We start from the raw sequence: 25,348 nt of genomic DNA on the forward strand, positions 1-25,348 counted from the left end.
AATTACAGTTACACATATTTACATGGACAAATATGAAAAACTGCCTTGAAAACTAAGTAAAACAAGGGAATATTTAAGTAAAATTGATATTAATGGTAACCTCTGGGTGCAGATAGGGATGGGATGGAATGAAGATGGAGCACACCGGGACCTTGAAAGTTATTGTAATATTATTTTAATTCAGCTTAATAGTGGGCACACAAGTATTTGTTTCATTATTATTTTTAAATATGTGTAGTAAATGCCTTTTTTGTATGTATATTTCAAAATCAAAATAGGATTTTAGAAAAATTTTAACTTAGAAAAACAGACTATTAAGTAGGTCATTGATACTCCCACATCTTCAATTTTTTTTTTTTTTTTTCTGTACGCGGGCCTCTCACTGTTGTGGCCTCTCCCGTTGCGGAGCACAGGCTCCGGATGCACAGGCTCAGCGGCCATGGCTCACGGGCCCAGCCGCTCCGCGGCATGTGGGATCTTCCCGGACCGGGGCACGAACCCGTGTCCCCTGCATCGGCAGGCGGGCTCTCAACCACTGTGCCACCAGGGAAGCCCACATCTTCAATTTTTTTTTTAACCTCTTGTTTCTTTTACCCAAAATTTTATGAGTTATTTGTAACCATTTTTTTCCCTTAAATGTAAGATAGCACTAAACTGATAAAACTGTAACATTTTAAAAAGTCTTTTGCAATCAGTGCCATCAAACTAGTTCATTTTAAATTAAATTGTTAGGATCTCTATTGTCTTTATAAAATACAAGTCTTTGGGGCTTCCCTGGTGGCGCAGTGGTTGAGAGTCCGCCTGCCGATGCGGGGGACACGGGTTCGTGCCCCGGTCCGGGGGGAACCCACGTGCCGCGGAGCGGCTGGGCCCGTGAGCCATGGCCACTGAGCCTGCGCGTCCGGAGCCTGTTGCTCCGCAGCGGGAGAGGCCACAGCAGTGGGAGGCCCGCGTACCGCAAAAAAAAAAAAAAAAAAAAATACAAGTCTTTCACAATAATGAGCTGGGTTCATATTTATGTGATTTCCATAATCTGTTGATAAAAAGAGATATAATTATTATTGCCCTCGACATAGATTACAGTGGACTTTACATTGGGCCAGAGAAAAAGCTTTATGAGTGAACTGAGAATTTTCATTGCTCAGTTTTCATGCATTCATCCTGTTTCCAGGAAAAATCATTACCAACAATGTATACATGTACATGTAATGAATAATTAATGAACGTATTTCGTACAGCTGGTGTTTTTTTTTTAATTGACACTACATGGCTGACTTTAATCTATATGTGAATGTGTATTTATTTAATAGGAAATTGCCCGGCATTTACGCCCTGGAACCCTCCGAGCAATCTTTGGTAAAACTAAGATCCAGAATGCTATCCACTGCACTGATCTACCAGAGGATGGCCTATTAGAGGTAAGATGAAGAAGGGTAAGCATCCTATTTATATTTCAAACTCATAAATAATCTCAGCAGGTCTAGTGTGTAAGGAACCTTTTAATACTCTTGGATTACAATGTTCTTTGGCGGATAACTTTAGACTGCAACTTTAAAAGACCAAATTGTAGGATGCTGTAGTAATGGGGTAGTCTTCAAAGAAGTAAGGTATTTTTCTGATTGGCATATAGTATGGTTTAAAAAGTAAAAAGCTATAGCATTGATTAAATAATGTGAAATTTATTTAAAAATCAGGTAAAAACACCATTACCTTAGGTTTCTAGTCATGATTTATCAATGAAATTGTGCAATGTGATAGCATTAAAAGTAATAGCTACCATTTTAACTTAGAAAAACAAAGAATTTTGACTTTTTATATACCAGGTTCTGTAATAATTATGATAAATGCTTTGTATAAATTTTTTTTTTAATCTCCACAGCAACTCTGATAGGTTGGCATTATCATGTCTGTTTTATCAGAAAAATGAAATTGAGACTCAGAGAGGTTACGTAACATCCTCAAATCAAACAGTTAATAAAGGACGAGGCCATATTTTGATTTCTCGTCTGTGTAATTAACATAACATAAGAAACAATGAAAAGAATTATAAGAAGATATAAGTGAAAAATTGGTGTGGTTTGGGATTAAGAAAGTCACTTCACAGCCAAGGGAAGGAGGCCTTAAAGAAAAGATTGGTATTTTTAACTTCTTATAGTTTAACTTCTTATAGTTTTGTGTCAGGAGGAGCTAAATGAAATTAAAAGACAACTGATAAATTTAAGTGATTAAAGCATGAATGACAGAAAAATGGTTGATATCCTTAATACATATTTATTTTAGTGAGTAATATGTTTTATATCAAATCTATCAGTCGTTTTTTTTTTTTTTTTTTTTTTGTATCTTTAAAGCCTTTCCCAATATTTCGTTTCATTATCTTGCACTGAAACATTCAACTAGCCTGGAAAGCCTGGAATTAATTTGCTGAATGGTGTGAGGTATGGGTCTAGTCAGCTGTCACAACATTGCTTATTAAATCCTTTTATTCTTTGATTGTTATTTCTCATTTATTGAATACTTATATACACCTGTGCCTGTTTCGAACTTTCAGTTTTATTCTATTGGTCTGTGCCAGCAAAATACTATTTTTATTATTGCACTTTATACTTTTAAAAAGTTTTCTTGGTTATTCTCTTAAATTTATTCCTCCAAATGAACTTTACATGAGTTTACCAAGTTCTTTAACGTAGCGGTCCCCAGCCTTTTTGGCACCAGGGACCAGTTTAGTGGAAGACAATTTTCCAATGGACTGTGGGGAGAGGGGGAGGATGATTCAGGCTGTAGGCCGAGTGATGGGGGCAATGGTTCAGGCGGTAATGCGAGCTATGAGTAGTGATGGGGAGTGGCAGATGAAGCTTTGCAGGCTTGACCGCTGCTCACCTCCTGCTGTGCGGCCCGGTTCCTAACAGGCCTCGGACAGGTACCGGTCCATGGGCCAGGGGTTGGGGACCCCTGCTTTAACCCACCCCCACAAGATGCCAATGGAACCTTGACTGACATTACAGTATGTTTATAAATTAATGTGGGTGTGACATAACTATAATAATAGTTCTCCAGCTGTGTATGTGGTATTGCCTCTTCTTTTATACCTCTTTTTTTATATGGGTCTTAGACATATAGCCTATTAAATTTATTTCTATGAGTTTTTGTTTTAGTTGCTATAAAGAGTGACTTTGCTACCTCCATTAAGATTTTCTGTCATAATCCAAGATGTTAATCTGCTAAAATCTTATCCAAACTGCACCGTAATATGAAATGTAGACATGCATACTTCTGAAACATAAAACTGTAACAAATTTTATTTTTATTACACAAAGGATTAAATATTTACTTTATACTTTAACTTATTTTATAAATATTCCCTTTACCTTCTGAAAACTTAGGACCTATAGGTGAGGCTTGAATTCAGACTGTTGTTCAGGGAAATTGAAAAATTATTAACCGTGAATTTTATGCCCATTAAAAAATGTTACTGAAGGTATGCTTGTGATTTTGCTCATACAATTTGAAATAGATATTACTGCCTGCAGTTTACAGAGCCATTTTCTAAATGATTAAAATCTTTCTAACCAAACTACACAGGAGATTTAATTGCAAATTAATGCCTGTGTGGTTCAGAGAATTAATCAAAAACGGAAGTTAGAGCTCCAACAGCCTCCTTTCACCTTGCTGATGATTCATACTTGATGTGCCCTGGAATAAGTCACTTTCCATGCCTCCCTTCTCTTATCAATAAAATGGAATTAAGAGTGCTGATACTGTCAAGGGATGTTCTGTTAGTTAGGGATTAACTATTTGCAGATTATCACTTAGCTTTAAATGGTAAAATTTTATTAAAACAAAACAAAACACTATGAGGCCCGAAGAGTTATCTGCTCATAGGTTTTTAAAGTGAAATTTAAAGTGACACAAAGACAAGCTCTCTGATCAGGGAAGCACTTTGTACTTAGATCTACTATTCATTAAAGGAACATCCTTTAGATGTAGAGTGACCATGAAATGTATCGCCCAATCTAGAATTAATCAGCCAGGATGTTAGGCCAAAAGGTATAAACAAGAACTGTCATCAGCACACTGGTGTCATGGGTTCCCTAATTATATGGCAAGAAGGGAAAAAAGGGAGCAACCTACTTCTCCTTTTTCTCATGTGATGTTTACTGACCTAGGTTTTTTGTGTCATACGTGTAGAGCTCAGAAAGTATGGTTTCCATTTATATTTTGTCACCATCCATGATTTTATTTACTTACTCTTAACAGCAAACAGTTATAGAGTGTGTTTTACTTGCTAACATTGTGATAGGATTTCAAAATCAAGCAAGATATTTCCTCTGTCCTCAATGAGCTCACAAAGTTTTAGAGGTCAAGGATCTTAGCATGAATATTGAAATCTGATTTCATTACATGCTGCTGTTGTGACACAGCCACTTTTGTGGTTATAGGGAAAAATGACAGCATCTGTATAGTATGAGACATTCTAAGATGTTATTTTGCTGGTAACATGCACTGAGACTCTATTGGTAGTAATTATGAAGATCTTAAATTTGTGCTTTAGAGAAAGCATTAGTGGAAAAAAATGTTTAGCTTAACTTGTAATAAAGAAATACTCGTTTTCCACTAATGGAAAAGAATTTTTAAAGTATCAGTGCCCACTTCTGGTAAGGTTACAGTAAAATAGATACCCTCGTATTGCTGATGACAGCTATGTGGCAGCAGGTATTGAAAGCCATGGGGTTTTTCCATACACGTTGTCCCAGAATTCTGCTTCTTAGAATCTCACCGAAGGAGTAGGAATAGAAGCAGGACTACTAAATGGAAAGTTTTCTGCACAGATGTTCACTTAAGAAATATTTGTGGTAATTAAAATTGGAGATAGGGTGCATGTCTAAAGATATATCTGATGTTCTTTCCTCTGATTAGGCTTCCATGACACCCGTAGTCTGCATCGGAGGCTCATCTGTGTGTTTTCATAGTGCTTTGCTTTCCTCTAATACAGTAGTGTAGTCAAGAGTCAACATAGATCTGTACTCCAGGGTGAGTGACTTATTTCATTGTGCCTAGGATTCCTTATTCTGTAAAAGGAAGATGATAGCAGTGCCTGACCTTTCAGGTGGCATAGTGTCTAGCACACAGTAATTGCTGAACAAATGATAACAATTATATTATTATTATTATTATTACAGCACATTTTGTTGGCTTGTAGATATTTCCCCATGAGACTTAGTGCTCATAGGGAAGAGATTCTGTCTTGCCTGGCCTATAAAAACTTTAATAAGTCATTTTTGAAGGAAAAGACAGAAGAGTTTGGTTAAATAAATTGTAGTTCATGTACTCAGTACCAAAGTATGTAACCTTTTTTCTTTAAGGTTGATAAATGAAGACTCTGTAGCAGTGGTTTCTAGCCTTGGTTGCATGTTAGAATCACCTGAACAGTTTTTAAAATACTGATGTCCAGACCCACCTTTAAAGATCCTAATTTTTTTAAAAAAGTAATTTCAAGCTTAGTATACAAAACTTTTTAAAAATAAATGTCTGGGATTAAGTTGCCAACATAATGTCCCATTTTTCTGAGTACTTTAGTGTGTATTTTTAACATACAGGGACATTTTCCTACCTAACCACATCACAAGCATCTAAATTAGGAAATTAATGTTGATACATTACCACTATCGAATCTTCAAACTCCATTCAAGTTTTGCCAGTCAATAACCAATGGATCTTTAGTAGCAAAAGGGTTCAGGTCAGAATCATGCATTGCGTTTAGTTTTGCCCTTACTTTCTTACAATCTAGAGCAGTTCCTCAGATTTTCCTTGACTTTTGTGACCCTGACACCTTTGAAGATAATAAGTAGAGATTCTAATTCAATTGAGTCATTCATTCCTTTGCTCATCAGAAACTTTTCTAGATGGCTTGCACCTACAGTTCAAACAAGATACTGACATATTTATTTTATTGTATGGCATATACTCTTTATGCAAAGTCATTTGTTGGCTTTCCGTTGTCCATGAAAATGTGTGATGCCTTTTTGATGTTGTGACTCCGCATTGTGTCTTCCTCCCCTCTATCCCCTTCAGCATTAGCCCTCCTCTCACCCATGTCACTGATGATACTTCTGAGGGTCAGTTTTACTTTCTTCTTGCTTTCTTTATCTCTCCCAAAGCTTTATTGAAAAAATATATATATTCCTCTGCCTTTCGTTTTTACTTCTGTAGTCTGTTCCCAGGACTGTCTTTCTCTGATTATCTTCAACACTTTACATGTACTGTAATTGAAATTCTCAAAGTTGCCTAATAGGTATATGGTAGAAAATTCAAGTGTGTTTGAAGTTTGAATTCTGTACACCAAAATGATACATTGGTCATTCATCCAGATTCATCAGTCATTCATCCAGGTATTTACATTTTTTTAAAACTAAAAACAGCACTGGGGACATAGCAATAAACAGGGTATGCGTAGCTCTTGGCTTTACAGAGCTCACCTTCTAGGAGATAATAATCATAGTAATTGTTTTCTAGAATGATGAAAATACGGGTCTTTCCTCTGTTTTTCTTTTCCAAATATTCTATAACTTGGTTATATCACTTCTGTGGTTGTAAAATAAAAATTTAAGAAATATATAAAATATTTAATTGTATGTATGACTAGTCAATCAAAACAAGTCTGAATTTGGATATGTAATTATTTCTGCATTGATTCTTGTTCTGGTACACTCTAGAAAAAAAAGAATCAAGCATTTACCAGAAATAAACATAGGTGTATAGTTTATAAGATGATTGGACAGGCCTGGATTTCTTGGCTGTGGTTAGTGTAGGCCTCTGAACACTAATACTCATAATTTATCTTTAGGTTTAGTTTCTGTGTTGAATGAAGAGTTATGATTTTTACTAGTACATTGTCCAAGAGGGAACAACTTGTACAAGGACAAGAGCAAATAGCTTTCTCTTAGAGATCTAAAAATAGTTTAGTAAGGCAGGGGCTTTGAACTTGACATGGAAAATGACAAGAGATAAGGGTTGAAAAACCAGCAAGGGCCCTGTAAAGTCGTATTAAGACGTCTGAACTTTATCCAGAGGGCAATAGAAACGTTTTACACAGGGGATTAGCACAATCATCCCTATGTTATAGGCGTCACTCTGGCTGCAGTGTGGAGAGCAAATCAAAGCGGGGTTGGGAGGGAGACAGACCAGGGAGAAGGCTATTAAGATAATTCAGGGAAAGATCCTGGTAGTCTGAACGGCTATGACAGTTTGGATAGCCAGAAGCAGGAAGTGTCAAAAGACTTTTAGGGGGGTAGACGTGACAGCCCCAGAGACTGACTGGATGTGAAGGATTAACACATCCAAGGAGAAGGAGACTAGATTAACTCCTATCTCCCAGTGAAGATGGTGGTACAGAGACTACCATCCTTGTGATGCTAAAATTTCTGGAAACCAAAGTTTTTTCATAAGCTTGAGGGCAAAGCCTAACCTGATCCTCCCTCGGTATCCACAGGGGATTGTTTCCAGGATACCAAAATCTGTGGATGCTCAAGTCCCTTATGTCAAATGGCATAGTACAATCCCCCCTTTGTACCCGTGAATGCAGAACCCACATATATAATTTTTATATAACTCATTTAACGTGACTGTTCACACTGCTGAAGAAATATTAATGTATTAAATAGTGGGGGAACTTCCCAGATTCTTTGTATAATATATCCCAGGATGGTTGTGAGAACTACAGTTATCACCTCTGTGTTCCAGGCTTGAAAAAGGGGAAGAGCAGGGGACAAAAGGTGGAAAATGCCAGCTCAGCCAGCACCCTCCTCCCCACCCACTTTAAAAAGCTTTTCCAGAAGCCCCAGCCAACAACTTCTGCTTATGATTTATTTGCTGGAATTTCGTTCTACAAGCACCCCCTCCTTCAAGGGAAGCTGGTAAATGGAGTTCTGTTAGTTGAGAATCATTAGTACCTCCAGCGAAATCAAGTTTCTGCTAGAACGCAGAAAGGCAGGACGAGCACTGGAGAGGTGACGAGCAGTATCTGCCATAGGAGGTCAACAGGGTAACGGGTATTCAGCCAGCGACCGGCTTTCTGGTAGAGTTGGCCCCTGCCCTTCCCTAGTATGGTCGTTCTCAAGCTCCTCCCCTGATCAGCAGCATCTGCATCACCTGAGAACTCGGTGGGAATGAAATTCTCTGGCCCCACCATAGAGCTATGGACTCAGAAATTCTGGGGCTCGCGCCCAGGAATCTGTATTTTGATTCTGATGCCCCTAATGTTTGAGAACCACTGCCCTAGGGCAGTGGTTCCCAGCTGATGGCACGCATCAGTATCACCTGTGGAAGTTTTTAAACTACATGAGCCTGGAGCTCCATCATAGAAAGTTCTGGGTTAAGTAGGTCTTGGATGAGCTTCCTGTATCTGTATTTTTAATGTTGCAGGTGATTTTGATATAGCTAACAATTAAACTACCATTTGGAAACCACTGCCCTTCGGACTTTTTGGAAAAAGTTGGTCATGATTCTGCTTTTGAGGGAAACCTAGACCCTGTGGGCAAGCCAGCAAAGGGATTATTTTGCTTGGAAGATTCAGTGAGAATTGGAAATAGGAACAACCTCTGAAATTTGAGGGGATCTGTAGCCTCTGTCAATGGGTTCAGCTGCAGCCAAGGGTTATTACACTCCCAAGGGAGTCCCAGTCTCTGATTGGGGACATCTTTGGCTTCCCAGGAAGAAGGCAGCCATGACTTGGTTGAGGACCTGGGTTTCTTGGGGAAAGGCTCAATGTTGAGGCTGCCAAAATGCCCCTCCAGGAGTAACTAGAGGCCTGGGGTACATGTGTGTGTACATGTGAGTGTTGATTCATGCTAAGGCTAACAAGGACAGAGGCCCTGGGTCTCTCACAGCTGAAAACAGTTCTCAGATCCTTCACATCTGCACCCGCAAATTAGCTTGGGCATGTGGTTCACAGCTGTGCCAGGAACTAAGTCATGTCTTTCCACCCTGCTGGTTGTGTAAGTGCCTTGAGGGCCTGGACCTCTCATAGATTTTTGTCTCTCTAGCTCCTTCCTTCCATATTGCAGGCTTTTAGTCAATGTCTGTTGAGTCAGTGCAGGGGGGAACTGGGAGAAGGTATCATGAATGGGGTCAGTGCATCTTCATCCCCCTTTCTCTCTTCATATGGCTAAAAAGTCACAGCCTGATGAGGGTGAGCCCTACTTTCAAGGGCCACACCCACTATTCCCTCCACTTACCAGTTGTCAGAAAAGTCTACTGCTGCCAGCATCTTTTATTGCTGACTGTGTATGCAGGTCAAACCTGATACATGTGCATGTGGAAAGCTGATGGTTTGCATAGAATTTTCTTCCTTCTCAAACATAATATTTCAAAGTCTCTACATTAACCTTAAAAACATCCTGAAAATATAAGAAGCATTAGGCTATCAAATTATAATTCTTTACAGTCCAGTTAGTATTTCATCAGAATTGGTTGTTTTCTTGGATAAAAGCATCTGTAAGGCACAATTTCACGTTCCCTCCTGTATTCTGCCATATGTGGAGCTCATGTTCCTTGCTAGATTACTTCAGTTACTTTCACCCCAGACAGTCCTCACACTATCTCAGTAATAAATGGATCTCCAATATTTCCCTCATTTAGCATAGGTAGGAGTTTAATTTTTTATTCAAGACAGCAGATCTCTATTAATAAAGTGCTAGAATAATTTATCCTAAACAGTCATAATACCTGTTTACTTCATGGAAATTTCTATAGACATTAATACTATAATAACCATGCAATCGTTATAATGACTGAAATGACATTGCACAAAGGGAGTTCACAGGTCCACAGGTCTTTCAGTTCCTCAAATACAGCCTCAGCTCCAACTTTCTTTAGATTGACTGACTTCTCATTCTGAAGAATAATTAGCCTAATCACTTAAGGTCTATATTTAGCATTATTTTTCCCACTTTGAATAGGCACTTATGAAGTCATTCACTGTAGACTCTAGGAAATAAATCTAGATTAATTCCTTTGGAAATATTGATTAATTAATAACTATGGAAAATCCATACAAAATAAATAAGATGAAGAATCACTGGACATTACAGGGGCATTTAAAAATCTCCAGGTATTTTGTCTCAGCACTTTTTCATCTTCCCTACCTAGTTGGAAGGTTGACTGGTTCTCAAACTTTAGCAGCAGCAGAATCCAGTAGAGCGCTTTTTAAACACACAGATTGCTGGTCTCCACTCCAAAGTTTCTGATTCAGTAGATCTAAATTGCAGTTCTAAAGAGTTTCCAGTTAACACTGATGCCATGGGTCCAGAGCCCCACACTTTGAGAACCATTGCCTTAGGCCAAAAGTCACTGTTAGGTCAAGTTGTTGTCTTGGTTAATTGTTCTCAGACATGGAATTTCAAAGACTAGGGACATTTCCAAAACTAAACCAAGCAATGAGCAACAGTAACAAAGCCCACATTGGGGATAGGCATAACAATCAACTTTTTAAAAATTGACCAAATGAGGATATTTAAAATAATTGTTTCTGGGAATTCCCTGGTGGTCCAGTGGTTGGGGCTGCACACTTCCATTGCAGGGGGCACAGGTTCCATCCCTGGCCAGGGAACTAAGATCCCATAAGCTGTGTGGCGTGGCCAAAAAAAAAAAAAATTGTTTCCCGTCATCACTACCATTTTGTTTTGAAAGGACATTTAATTGCCAACATCATTTAATTGCACAATAATGGCCTGTCTCTTCAACTGGATAAATTTAGCTTTACTCAAAGCTCACTTTATTGCTATGACACATCAAGGGCACGATAGTAGAAGCAGTCTGCTACAGGTACAGACAAAATGTGGTTGCATTTTCTGTAGATACTTTTAAAACAATAGTAGAATCCACTAAAAGTTTGTCTGCTTTTTATCTACCCTGTACAGGCAGTTCCAATGTCAGTAAGAAAATACTGTCCCCTCCTCAGAGTGGACTACTCCTGCCAGCCCTTGGTTCATCACTGCTTTAGTGCCCTGATTTCTCCCATTTTGCTAGAGAGCAGTGAAATGTCATCCCGGCCCCATCCCATAGCACCTGCAGAGTGGTGACAGGAGCCACTGGGCTAAGTTACATGTGATTATGGAGCCTTTGGATTCCTTATTTTACTCAAACCCGATATGAAAAACATGTATCATGTTTCTTAGGTCAAAGAGGAATATAATTACTTGAGATTTCTTTAGTACTGAATGATGATTCTATGTATATTAAAGAAAACTGTACAAATTTTAAAAACACATAAAAACAAAAAGCCTTTCTAATTTGTTTGGAGAGGCAGAGTCTTCTTCTAACACTTATACTACGTAGGCTCAAATATGATGATATAGGTGTGAATATAAAAAAAAAATCTTTAAGTATGACTAGCAAAGGGAGAATAATTCAAAGTAGAAAGCCAGAGATTTTTCTTATAACATTGAGTCCTTAAACATCATATGAAGAATTAAAAAATAAATTTCTCTTCTTAATCCATGACTCATTTTTAAGTTAACTGAAACACATGTGCGTACATTTTATTTCATTCATTCACTGATGATAATGTGCGATCATTTGATTACGTATTATTTTGAGGACACAAGTATTATATAGTCCCAGCCTTTAAGGAGTTGAAGCGTTGATGATATCGTGGTTAGCATAGCTGCCTTCCAAGGAATTGAAATTTTAGCTAGGAAAACAAGATAAATACACATATACAGTTAAATTGTAATATAAAATTAAACATCAGCATGAGAGAATGTGGTCAGGCAGTGAGGGTATGATGAAATGTCAGGAACAGACAGTAAGTATGGTGAGAGTATAATGGAGAGCAGTGTGACTGTGGCTGAAGGGATCAGGGGAATTTCATTAATGAAATTGCACTTGAGAAGGGTCTTGAATAAGGCAGATTTTTATATGCAGAGAGGAAGAGGGAACGGCAGGCTAGTTTTGGGAGAACAATGAGTTACCCAAATCTAGTTAAAGTGGAGGGCTCCTTTAGTAGATTACGGGAGATAAATTTGGAAATGTAAATTAGGGCTAGATTATGGAGGTTTCTGAAGGCTTTTTTTTCTGATGGCAATAATGAACATTAGGATTATGGTGATAAAAATAGTAACTGCAGTTTACTGAGCAATATATACCAGGCACTATGCTAAATGTCTTAACTGCATTACCTAAAAACCTTATTGGGTAGTTTTTATTATCCCCTCTTTACATGTAAGGAGAGTGGTGCTCGCATAGGTGAAATGACTTGGCCCAGCATCACACCACAAATAAGTGGCCGAGAGCTGAAATTTAAACCTGTTTGAGTTCAGAACCAATACTCTGTCCAGAAAACTGGGTCAGCAATGGCAAAAAGGTTTCAATTCAAGTACCAACCCTTGATTTATTATAAGATTGCAAGACCACAACTAAAGAGAAAAAGATATGCCATCATGGAATACTAACATCTGCCATAAATGGAGGATGGGAGTTTGTTGGTATGTATGACACACAGTGGCTCCTTAGGCTCTACAAAACTGGAAGCAATCAAAGGTTTCTGAATAGGGCAATGACCTGACAAAGTGGAGTTTCCAAAGCTTTAACCAGGCAGCAGAGTTTAAGTGAATAGATAATAAGAGTAATAGAAGCATATGCTTTAATCATCCAGTATAGCAGTCTAAAATATTTATTTATTATTATTTTTTTTAATTGAAGTATAGTTGATTTACAGTGTTGTGTTAGTTTCAGGTGTACAGTACACACACACACATATACATATATATGTTCTTTTTCAGATTATTTTTCCTTATAAGTTATTACAAAATATTGAGTATAGTTCCCTGTGCTATACAGTAAGTTGTTTATTTTGTACATAGTAGTGTGTATATGTTAACCCCAAATTCCTATTTATCCTTCCCCTACTCTTTCCCCTTTGGTAACCGTAAGTTTGTTTTCTATTTTTCTATGTCTGTGGGTCTATATCTGTTTTGTAAATAAATTCTTTTTTTTTTTTTTAGATTCCACGTATAAGTGATATCATATGATATTTGTCTTTCTCTGACTGACTTCACTTAGTATGATAATCTCTGGGTCCAGCCATGTTGCTGCAAATGGCATTATTTCATTCTTTTTTATGGCTGAGTAATATTACATTGTGTATATATACCACATCTTCTTTATTCATCTGTTGATGGACATTTAGGTTGCTTCCATGTCTTGGCTATTGTAAATAGTGCTGCAGTGAACATTGAGATGCATGTATCTTTTCAAATTAGAGTTTTCTCCAGATATATGCCCAGGAGTGGGACTGCAGCTCTATGGTAGCTCTATTTTTAGTTTTTTAAGGAACCTCCGTACTGTTCTCCATAGTGGCTGCACCAATTTACATTCCCACCAATAGTGTAAGAGGGTTCCTTTTTTCCTACACCCTCTTCAACATTTATTATTTGTAGACTTTTTCATGTGGCCATTCTGACTGGAGTGAGGTGATACCTTACTCTAGTTTCGCTTTGCATTTCTGTAATAATTAGCAATGTTGAGCATTTTTTCATGTGCCTGTTGGCTATCTGTGTGTGTCTTTTTGGAGAAATGTCTGTTTAGATCTTCTGCCCATTTTTTGATTGGGTTGTTTAGTTCTTTTTTTGTTTTGTTTTTTGCAGTATGCGGGCCTCTCTTTGTTGTGGCCTCTCCTGTTGCGGAGCACAGGCTCCGGACACGCAGGCTCAGTGGCCATGGCCCACGAGCCCAGCCACTCTGCGGCATGTGGGATCTTCCCGGACTGGGGCACGAACCCGTGTCCCCTGCATCGGCAGGCGGACTCTCAACCACTGCGCCACCAGGGAAGCCCTGGTTTTTTTTATATTGATCAGTATGAGCTTTTTGTGTAATTTGGAAATTAATCCCTTGTCAGTTAGTGGTCTAAAATATTTAGAAATATTCTTCTACTTCAAGTAATCATTGCTGCTTTACAGGGTACAATTCTTTGAATAATATCTGTCTCCTCCACTAAATGCTATGCTTAATGAGAACAGTGACCTTGCATTTTTTGGGTCATTGCTTACTTTCCCAGTGCTTAGGCACTCAATGCATTTTTCTTAAATCTAGTAATGTTGAAAGTAATGATAATAATATTAAGCATTCACTTTCTGCCAGGTACCATGCTAAGTGTTCTCAGTACAGTGAGTACATCTGGCGCCAGACTACCTGGGTTTAAATTCAGCTCTGCCACTTACTAGCTGTTTAAGGAAGTTGCTTAAAATCTTGTGCCTCAACTCCCTCACCTTTAAGATGAACATAGTAATACTTATCTCCAAGGGTAGTTACAAGACATAAATTAGTTGATATATGTAAATCAATAAGAATAGGAAGTATTCAATAAATATTATTAGTTAATATTATATTTATCATTATCATAATCTTTACCATTACATTTGGCTATTGGAAAATAAATATATCAGAGTCAACAGGAAGACTATAAGTTTTGTTATGTTGTGCCCATTAAGTGTAAGTACTGTTAGGCTCTTTCACAAACAATATCCCAGTTAAATTAAAACTATAAGAGGGAATTCCCTGGCAGTCCAGTGGTTAGGACTCGGCGCTTTCACTGCCAGAGCCCGGTTCGATCCCTAGTCTGGGAACCAAGATCCTGCAAACCGTGTGGGGCGCAGCCGGAAAAAAAAAAAAAAAAAAAAAAAAAAAAAAAAAAAGCTAAACCTCTAGGTATAATTTCACTGTCAGAAACCACTTAATTCTATTTTTACCAAATACAAAGCACATACAGATCTGGTTTCAAATAATACATTTTTAAGTATAAATAAAAGAAGGCTTTCATTTTTAGTGTAGCTCTTTATGACTGAGTATCAGATTGTATTCCTTTGCAAGCAATCCAAAGGTCAGTACCCAGGTGCTAGCTAGCCTCAGTGCCATAGCAGCTATACTTGGTCCTCTTGTTTTTCTGTTTTCCAACCTCTTGTCTCATTGTAGACGACTCTGTCGTCTACCACCTGGCAGTAAAATGAAACTCATGGATGATTCCTTTTTTAGCTGAGGTTTGAGAGGCCAAAGCTAGATAAGCCAATAGCGATGGAGTGAGAATACACACTTTATCTAGAGAAGCAAAACTTCCCTTTGCCGACTCTGTTAAAAGCACAACGTTGTAAATCAGCTATACTCCAATAAAAATTTAAAAAAATTAAAATGTCCTTCCATTCCCACTGAGTGGTGCTTGTCTCTAGTTTGTAGCCCTTCACCGTGATGATCTTCAGTTATGTTGACATATGAATTTGAATGAGTATGGTCAATTCTTGGTCATTTACCAGAATGGAGAAATGAAGAGGTTAGCAAGGGCACTTGAAATCCAGAGAGAGATCAGCAACCATTTGTCTATTAAGTGCAACCTGTTCACCATGTGACATTTAACTTTTTTGGTAATAAATATCCAAGTGGAATATTTGCTCTTTTGCTCTTAAATTTGTTATTTTTAGCCATCTTCTTATAGAGCACAAATATACTTGTTGTGGGCTTAAAATAAATATTTTACAATCAAATGAACGTGATTAAGAATTATGAAGGGACCCAAATAAGTCACAAACTAGAAGTTAAAAGACTGACTCATCCCAGAATTATATAATCTAGATTTGATAAGGTTACATTATCATCAAGTATAATCCTCTAGTGATAGAAATGTGTACCTAAAATAGTAACCTCTCTGAATTAAATATTATTTAAAACTAATAAATATGCTCTCTGCTACTCTTATTTCCAGTAATCCTAGAGTCAAAAGAACTTCCAGAATAGCATTGGCATGGTGTCTGCTTTGTGTACAGGCATCCTGTAAAAGAAAAAAGGTACCAAACCCAGCACTCATAAGGGTTTCATGGCTCTGATCCTGATCTCAAGTAAGGGAAACAAAGTGCCCTTTTTAACTGGAGGTATTTATGTCTTCACTAGCACACCTGATATTGCATTCACATTAGTACCTCCAAAGGCTGCCTGGTTGCCTCATTTCCCTGACTCTGAAAGAATGAGGAGGAAGGTATAACCATCCACTCATTGTCCTTTGCTCTCTGCAGTTTGACCCTGAACTCTTGTCTTCGGTCTGCATGATCCTTCATTTTTTCAGCCAGTGACTAAGCATGATCTGAGTTAATGAGTAACTCTCAGGTGACTAATTGAAGGTCCTTAAAGAGGGCCTAGAAAGGAGCCTAAAGCATTGTTGACCTAATCAAATTCATCCTCTTTTTCATTCATAAAATATTACTACTACTCCCACTTTGGTGTCAGAGGAAAAGTTGCTAAACCCACTACTGTTCTTTGCCCATTAGACAGTTATGGATATTTCTGTTTTAACAAGAGAGAAAACTATGGAATAATCGAACAGAAGGAAAATATTCCTCCTAATGTTTTCAAGAACAAATGTATTGAGATTCTAAAGGTTATAGAAAGCTTCTAAAGAAACCTGAAAGGGCTTTAATCTTCAAAGGTCAAATACCTCCACTATCACATAAATACTAATGTTGTGTAAGCAGTTTCCTGTGATAATTCTGTAACTTTCTGTGAAAGAATGACAATGGTAGCTATTTCCTGTTCTCCTTTAACCTGAACATTCCTTTACCGACAAAGGTAGCAACTAGACAACATCTTGAAAGTATCTTGTTCACAGCAAAGTCGCACATTCTTTTCTTGCTGCATGTACAGATGAAATCCAAACTACTATAGTTACTTTTTAAAAAAATCTTATATTGGACAAATCTTTATGTCATAATGAGTTAAGAACTCAGTACAATCATGTTTGTAGCTAATTTTAAAAGATACCTATGTTATAAAATTTATTTGTATTAACTCCTTTGTGTCATTTGCTTATGAATTTTGTATTTTTATGTATTTATATGGTGTCAGTATTAACTAGCTTCAGGGGGTACTTACTATGTGCCAAGCATTGTTCTAAGTGTGTTACATGCATTAACTTGTGTATCTCTCAATGATGTAAATGTTACTACCTCATTTGCAGATGAGTAACTGAAGCACAGAAGGGTTAAGCAACTTTCCCAAAGTCATACAGCTAGAACATAGCAGAACTGAGATTGAATCCAGGCAGTCTGGGTCCAGAATTTCCACTTTCTAACTTCACCACCTTTATATTACAAACTTAAATGTAATGAGTATTACTTCTATGGAGTTCGCAATGGAATGATGGGTGAGAGCAGAAAATTAAGCTTGGGGGAAGAATATTTGGCCTCCATCAATAATTAGGATAATTGGATATTTACTTATGTTTTATCTTCATTAACTTATATTTTTATTCATGAACTTGTTCCCCCTAAGTTTTAGATGAAAAATTAAAATTACTTATTCCTCAAAAAACACACAACCAGCAGGCTGCTTACATTGTCACCAGGGCTTTGGCAGAACTCTTGGTGAATTCACATGTGATTATTGATAAGCACATTCATTTTTGCTTAATTTATACAGAATGCCTATGTAGGTGCCCCCAAATCGTTGCAGCATCCAAATTTCTATCTCATAATGTAGGAATAGGCTAGGAAGTCTGCCTTAGAAAATATGGCTGATTCTTTGAAAAAACCACAGATTTGTTTATTATTTGAGACAAATGTGCAGCACTGGGTGATTTTTCTCCCGATAATATCAAATACTGTCTCTCTCTGCTTCCTTCCTCCCTTTTCTCCCTGTCTCGACCATACTCTCATAATTCACCACATTTTAGTTCGTATCACTTACGTTTTGCGCTGTGTACCCACAATTGTGCTGGACACCATTTTTGTTCCTAAGGGTTTTAAAATGTTCTTTCTTCCTACATAATTCAATTTGCTGTTGTTGTTGTTGTTTTTAAATTCAGCATAAATGACAGCTGCCATCTTTGTTGTAAGCCCACTCTTGTTTGGTGTTTTTCTATCTTTGTTACTGCTCCTGGCATTTTGTATACAAAACATAGTCTGATGTTGAGCATTCTTTCATGTGTTTGTTGGCAATCTGTATATCTTCTTTGGAGAAGTGTCTATTTAGGTCTGCCCATTTTGTCCATCAACAGATGAATGGATAAAGAAGATGTGGCACATATATACAATGGAATATTACTCAGCCATAAAAAGAAACAAAATTGAGTTACTTGTAGTGAGGTGGATGGACCTAGAGTCTGTCATACAGAGTGAAGTAAGTCAGAAAGAGAAAAACAAATACTGTATGCTAACACATATATATGGAATCTAAGGAAAAAAAAAAGAGTCATGAAGAACCTAGGGGTAAGACGGAAATAAAGACACAGACCTACTAGAGAATGGACTTGAGGATATGGGGGGGGAAGGGTAAGCTGTGACAAAGTGAGAGAGTGGCATGGACATATATACACTACCAAATGTAAAACAGCTAGTGGGAAGCAGCCGCATAACACAGGGAGATCAGCTCGGTGCTTTGTGACCACCTAGAGGGGTGGGATAGGGAGGGTGGGAGGGAGGGAGACGCAAGCGGGAAGAGATATGGGAACATATGTATATGTATAACTGATTCACTTTGTTATAAAGCAGAAACTAGCACACCATTGTAAAGCAATTATACTCCAATAAAGATGTAAAAAAAAAGAAAGAAAATAGTCTGCTCCATCAGTGATATCTCTCATTCTCCCAGCAGTTTGAGTGGGGTGGGGGCTGGAATGAGGCTGAGAGAGGAAATCAGCATATCACCTCTAAGCAGGGATGAGGGGGTGTTAAAAGATCGTTATTCTCTGAATCCTCTGATAATGCTTCCATCCCTTGCCTCCAACCCCCAACCCCATGCTGCAATATCTGACTTATGACAGCCTGTGAATCTGGCATAAGAGAGGAGTTCTAGAGCCAGTGAAACAGAAATGTGTGAATTGGCCATCTCATTGGACCCTTCCCAATCACATTCTGCATTATGCTCATAGTCTATTGTGTCATGAATGGTCATCCTTCCAGTGATAACTACTGGTCCCCTTTGGTATCAGCTGTAGAATTACAGATACCTTATCTGTTGGGTAAATGAATAACAACTGCAGGTTTAAAACAGCAAAACTAATTTCTTTGCTTGGAATATCAGTGTACATAACTTTCTGTGCAAAGTTCTCCTTTTTGCTTGTTATACATTAACTTTTTGTTACCGTACAGTCACCATCTGAGAGCTGAAATCTGCAGCTTACTATTCATGGGGCAATGAGAATTGTAAAACATTGTACAGCAGTAGCACGTAGCATGGTACCGAACCCTTCCATGAGGGCGTCGTAATGATACATTTTCTGAGTATTACCTTCAAACTATTTTAATAAAGAATCCATTGTTCTATTAGTTGTATGATGATTTTCTGTAATGGACACCCATACAGACACTGATATCTTAGACTAGATATTTTTTTAACAGTAAAATAACTTTGTTATGCGTCTTTTGTGTTAATAGCCTTTGACGATGATTATACATTGTAGATGTTCAATTTATTTATTAGTATTACAGTTTGTCCTCTCAATTGAGGGATATTATCTATGGGTTCTCTTAGCTCTTCTACTATTGTTCTTCAGCAGTTCAGATTAACATACATTTATTGAAGATCTGTTTGTGTCATTCACTGTTCCAAACACTGGGGTGTGGGGAGTTGGGGGGTTTAAGGCGTGGTCCCTACACTCAAAGAATTTAATTCTCCAGGAAAGACTATAATTTTGACATTAGGAAGTAAATGCTAGGAGGCTGATCTCTACCAGGTGTCATGGTAAAGAGGTACCCATTTCCCAGCATGGGAGTCAGGTGAGGCTCCTGGAAGATACAAGCTTCGTTCCAAGTATTGGAGGATATGTTAAAAAGAAAAAGTGAGAATGGAATTCCAGGAAGGGAAATGGTATATATTCTGGGAAACCACATGGACTGTGATATATTAGAGTTTAAAATAATATTAGAGAATGGCAGGCGAACTTGGAAAGGTATCAAAGGATCAAGTCAAATCAAGTCAAAAGGATCAAGAAAAAGTAATTTTATGCCATATTTAGGCACTTGAAATTTATTCATAGGGTTAGTCCATGGACTAACTGCCTGAGATTGTTTGCAGAATGTTGTGAATGTATCCATTTTCTTGAAAAAAGTGTCCAAAGCTTTTAAGTATTCCACGATCCAAAAATTAAGAATATTTGCACTGAAAGCTTTTAAGTGAATGACCATACTGTTCATTAATTAGAATAAAGCATCACCATATCCATATTTCACATCATAAGAAATTTGATGTACAGAACTATGTCAGTTCAAAGATTAGAGTTGCCAGGAAGACTCCTACATATAGCCCAAACAAAACCATAAATTTATCCATTAAACAAATATTTAATTGAAACATACTCTTAAGTCATTTGTCCTGGCATCATGGAAAATTTTCCAGCCTTCTCCAGTGAGAGTGTCAGATCTTGGTAACAATTATTCATAAATGACCTATGACACAGCAGTAGGCACTGAGGAGACAGTAAAAGCAAAAGAGTTGCTGGCCCTTTTCAGAGCTTAGAGTCTAATGAGGAAAGCAGACGTTAATCAGATAATCGCAAAAGGAAATGAGCGAGTTCAAAACGTCATCGGTGCTGTGTAGTAAAAGAAAGGATGAGATGTAGTAGGGGAACCTGATATAGAAGGGAGATTAGGGAAGGTTTTCTTGAGGAAACAACACTTGAACTGAGATCTATCGAAATGAGTTAAGTGTCAGCTAGGGAAGAAAGTAAAAGGGACCCCAGAGTCTAAAGCTCTGATGCAGGAAAGTGCTTGGGCCGTTTTAGGAAAGGAAAAAAGGGATATAAAGTGCAGTGGGGAGAATGGTGTGAGATGACCCTGGAGAAATAGAGGTTGGGACATGCAGGGCCTAGTGGGCTATTTTATTATGATAAAGAACATGGGTCTTTATCCTAAGAACAATGAGAGGGAAAGTGGGGGCTGACGTGATCAGATCTGTATTTTTTAAGAGAGCTCCCTGGTTGCTGCGTAGAAAATGAACTGAAGTGGGGACAAGTTGGGGAAAAATTATTAAATAATATATGAGTGTAACAGCTGATAATATACATCGATACCATATACTTTAACTTACAGGTTGTTGTAAAGTCACTTTAGTTTCTCCACATGGAAACTGATGAGGCTGAACGGGTGGTTCTCTAAGCTCAGACTTCTCCACAAGTGAGCTGAGAAATTGATCTTTGGAGGCCTAAGAGCAGTTTCTTCAATCCTGAACTGCTTCCAGCTGTGGCTTCAGTATGTCACACAAGAATTAGCGTTTTCTCTGTGTGCCGTGAGGTGACAAAGATTGAGAGTCCCGCTCTAAACCCCTTTTGTGCACTAACATTTCCTGATTCGGGGTTTTGAGGAACTCAGATTCCAATCTAACCCCCTTGTTTTTCACCAGTGAGGAGAGTGTGGCCTAAAGAAGGAAGTGGCTTACCTGAGATTGCATAGCTCGGTGTATAGAACATTAGTCTCCTAACCAGGAATGCTGGGTTTTTCTAATATGCATACTGTCTTCATACTCATTGTGATCAGGTAATTGGTTATTATTATAATTCTGAAGATTGCAGGTGTTTTTTCTTTCCTTAGTTATGTACAGAAATATATTTTATATTTTTTTCAATGACTGGTAAAAATTTATTACTCTGAGATATCAAACATCATTTTACTAAAACTGGAAGCTTGAAAACTTCGGAGAAGTGACTTCCCAGGAGAACACACTTCTTATTTTATTCTGACTAAGCTGAAAGTATTACAAGACCAGCATTTCTATTTCTAAGTCAGTCCAAAGTCTGTAAGCATACAGAAATGATGAGTAGAAAGAGAAATTAGCTGAGCTTTCAATAGCTTTTTACTTGATTTGAACTTGCATTCAAAGGTGAATCAAAAGTTTAAAGTTGAATTTGAATCTAAAGTATGAGGCAGGCTGGGGAGTATAGTGCTTCTGAGCACAGGCTCTGGAGTCGAGTAACCTGAGTTCAAACCTCTAACTTCTCCACCTACCAACTTTGGGACTTAGGAAAAATTACCTTTCTCAGACTCATTTTCCCCATTTGCAGAATAGAGATAATGACATTTCACAGTAAGCATTGAATGAGACAATATATAAAAAGGACTGTTTCATCAGAGTTCAGTATAGAAAACAGAAACTAGGTGTTTCAATAAGAAAGGGGTTTAATACAGGGGAAATCAATGGAAGGAAGGGGATGCCACAGGGCCACTGATTTCACACCACACTACTATGCAGAGGTCAGGCAGCTGCTCTTGATGCCACCTCGGCCACAACTGCTGACATAACTGCAGTCTCACAGCCGTGAACCTGATGACAAGACACTGGAAGGCTGAGTCCAGCCACTACAAACACTTATCTTTCTGACTTGCTTGCCAGTATTCAGAGCAGTAAGAAGATGGCCTTTGTCTTGCCTCTCTCTTCCAAATTTCACATGGATGCATCTGACTCGTGGAGCCTAATTTGTAATAAGAGCTTTAGCTGCAGAGGAGTGTGGGAAATGTAGTTTGTAGCTTTCTAGCTACCAAACAGAAGGAGGATGAAATAGAAATTGAGAGACCCAATCTAAGTATCTGCCACAACGGTAGAGCCCAGGGTGTGGCATACAGCAGATGCCCAATAAATGATAGTTACTGTTGGTTTTGTTGCTGTTGGTATATTAGTAGCAGGAGTACAGGTATCACTAAATCTCAATACGTAGTTTACTTGTAAACTTTTATTAACCTTAAGATGTTGATTTGCTTCTATCCTTAGGGGATGCACCAAGGATGCAATTCAATATAAATCTTCATCTATGTTGTCAGCCCATTATTTATAAGATCCCTTTTTCTCCCGGTCAAGATGGCAGTACCTAATAAAGCAAAGTTCTATGTATTGTCTGATTCAGTTAACATAATCACTGAATTAAAACAATAGGACTCAATTCAGTTAACTGTTTTGTGACAGGATATGCCTTGCTGCATTCAGGTGTAAACAGCTGATTGATCTTATTGGGTGCCTAGACACAAACTAAACCTTCTTTCCTATAATAAACTGGCAATGGTACAATCATTTTGAAATTATTATTTTCTAATACTAATGAAAAGATATAATTGTATCAGTAGTGCCATGCTTTCGCCACCATTATTTTCATTATTCCCCTGTTATTTATTTATTTTCCCTACTCATTTCCTTCTATTCTGATAAGCCTTTGGCACCCAGAAACCCTAATAACAAAACGTCTGTGTCGCTCTTTCCATCGTCATTTTAGGATGAGAACAAACCCATAGAACAGTAGGACAGTTACAGACTTGCCTGGTTTTTCTGACGCAAGGACACTTGTTTTCCAAATGCGCCTTTTCACCTAGATATGCTTAGATTGTACTCTGTTTTTGCTTAAGGAAGGGAAGATTTAATCAGAAGTGACTTACAGGAAGAGCACTTACAGCACTTTTGCAACTAACTGAACATACCTGGAAGAGTAGTTTAGGCATCTGACCTGTCTTTTGAAAGTCAAGCAAAGGGTAAGGGTAACATGCCTTTCCTCCTACATTTAGTTTGTGGCATAAATTTTTCTTAAACTATTTGTATTTCATTATTTTATGTTTTCCAACCAATCACATTTAGAAAGAAGGATGCTTATCTTCAGAATCAGTATAAGAAATTGAAATTTAAATGTTTAGAGTCAGTAAAATTGAAAACACCTTTTATTCCGTCATTTATTTATTTAAGAAATATTTCTTGGATACCTGCTTAACTACATTTAAAATCCAAAAAACTTTCTACATTGTATTATTTCTTTGCATCATACGTTAAGGACTTTAAATGTAATTCCTTCGCTAAAATATATATATATTTACCTTTAGACATATCACTAGGGAATGACTATGTAAGCTATAGTCCATTACCTCATGGGGCTAACATTCTAAGAAGATGAAACAATTACACATACATGACAATTGGCAAAACAGTATTATATATAACTTAATAGATTAAGTGCTGCTAAACAATGAGTTAATGATCTAGCATTATGAACATTATGCTTTTTGTTTTTGTTGTTTTCTTGTTTAATAAACTCTATTTTTTAGAGCAGCTTTAGGATCACAGCACAATGAAGGGGAAGGTACAGGGATTTCTGAAATACCCGCTCCCCTGACACGTGCATTGCCTCCCCATTGTCAATAGCCTTGACCCAGAGTGGTACATTTATTACAACTGATGAACTCACACTGACACATTATTATCACCCAAAGTCTGTAGTTTACATTAGAGTTCACCAAAGTTTACACCTTTGGTGCTGTACATTCTGTGGGTTTGGACAAATGTATAATGGCACATAGCCACCACTATGGTATCATACAGAGTAGTTTCACTGCCTTAAAAATCCTCTGTGCTATTTGTATTCATCTCTCCTTCTCCCCAGCCCCCCTGGCAATCACTGGTCTTTTTACTGTCTCCATAGTTTTATCTTTTCCAGAATGTCATATATTTGTAAGCATACCGTGTATAGCCTTTTCAGATTGGCTTCTTTTACTTAGTAATAAGCATTTAAGGTTCCTCCGTATCTTTTCATGGCTTGATAGATCATTTCCTTTTAGTACTGAGTAGTATTCCATTTTCTGGATGTACCATAGTTAATACATCCATTCACCTAGTGAAGAACATCTTGGTTTCTTCCAAGTTTTGGCCTTTATGAATAAAACGCTACAGACATCTGTGTGCAGGCTTTCGTGTGGATATAAGTTTTCAACTTCTTTGGGTAAATACCAAAGAGTGCGATTGCTGGATCATTTGGTAAGAGTATGCTTTATCAAACTCTCTTCTAAAGTGGGTGTATCATGGACACCAAGGGGGGAAAGCGGGGGTGGTGGTGGTGGTGGTGATGGGATGAACTGGGAGATTGGGATTGACATGTATATACTAATATGTATAAAATGGATAACTAATAAGAACCTGCTAGCTGCATGTAAAAGAATGAAATTAGAACATGCCCTAACACCATACACAAAAATAAACTCCAAGTGGATTAAAGACCTAAATGTAAGGCCAGGCACTGTAAAACTCTTAGAGGAAAACATAGGCAGAACACTCTGTGATATAAATCACAGCAAGATCCTTTTTGACCCACCTCCTAGAGAAATGGAAATAAAAACAAAAATAAACAAATGGGACCTAATGAAACTTAAAAGCTTTTGCACAGCAAGGGAAACCATAAACAAGATGAAAAGACAACCCTCAGAATGGGAGAAAATATTTGCAAACGAAGCAACTGACAAAGGATTAATCTCCAATATATACAAGCAGCTCATGCAGCTCAATATCAAAAAAAACCAAGCAACCCAATCCAAAAATGGGCAGAAGACCTAAACAGACATTTCTCCAAAGAAGACAT

The 25,348-nt window shown here is 37.7% G+C and overlaps 1 protein-coding gene across 4 annotated transcripts in view; it reads left to right on the forward strand.

Annotated features, from left to right (window-relative positions):
* NME7 (NME/NM23 family member 7) overlaps nt 1–25,348 on the forward strand; it is a 268,015-nt gene that overhangs the window by 206,924 nt on the left and 35,743 nt on the right. For 3 of the 4 annotated variants that reach the window (XM_004269733.4, XM_049715937.1, XM_049715933.1), the window contains exon 11: nt 1,311–1,418. In XM_004269733.4, the coding sequence (XP_004269781.2) occupies nt 1,311–1,418 (108 nt within the window). Of the gene's footprint in view, nt 1–1,310; nt 1,434–25,348 lie in introns of all 4 variants that reach the window. The other variant, XM_033428036.2, reaches the window with a different exon arrangement.

Source organism: Orcinus orca, chromosome 1 (genome assembly GCF_937001465.1).
Source record: "Orcinus orca chromosome 1, mOrcOrc1.1, whole genome shotgun sequence".
NCBI classification, from domain to species: Eukaryota; Metazoa; Chordata; class Mammalia; order Artiodactyla; family Delphinidae; genus Orcinus; species Orcinus orca.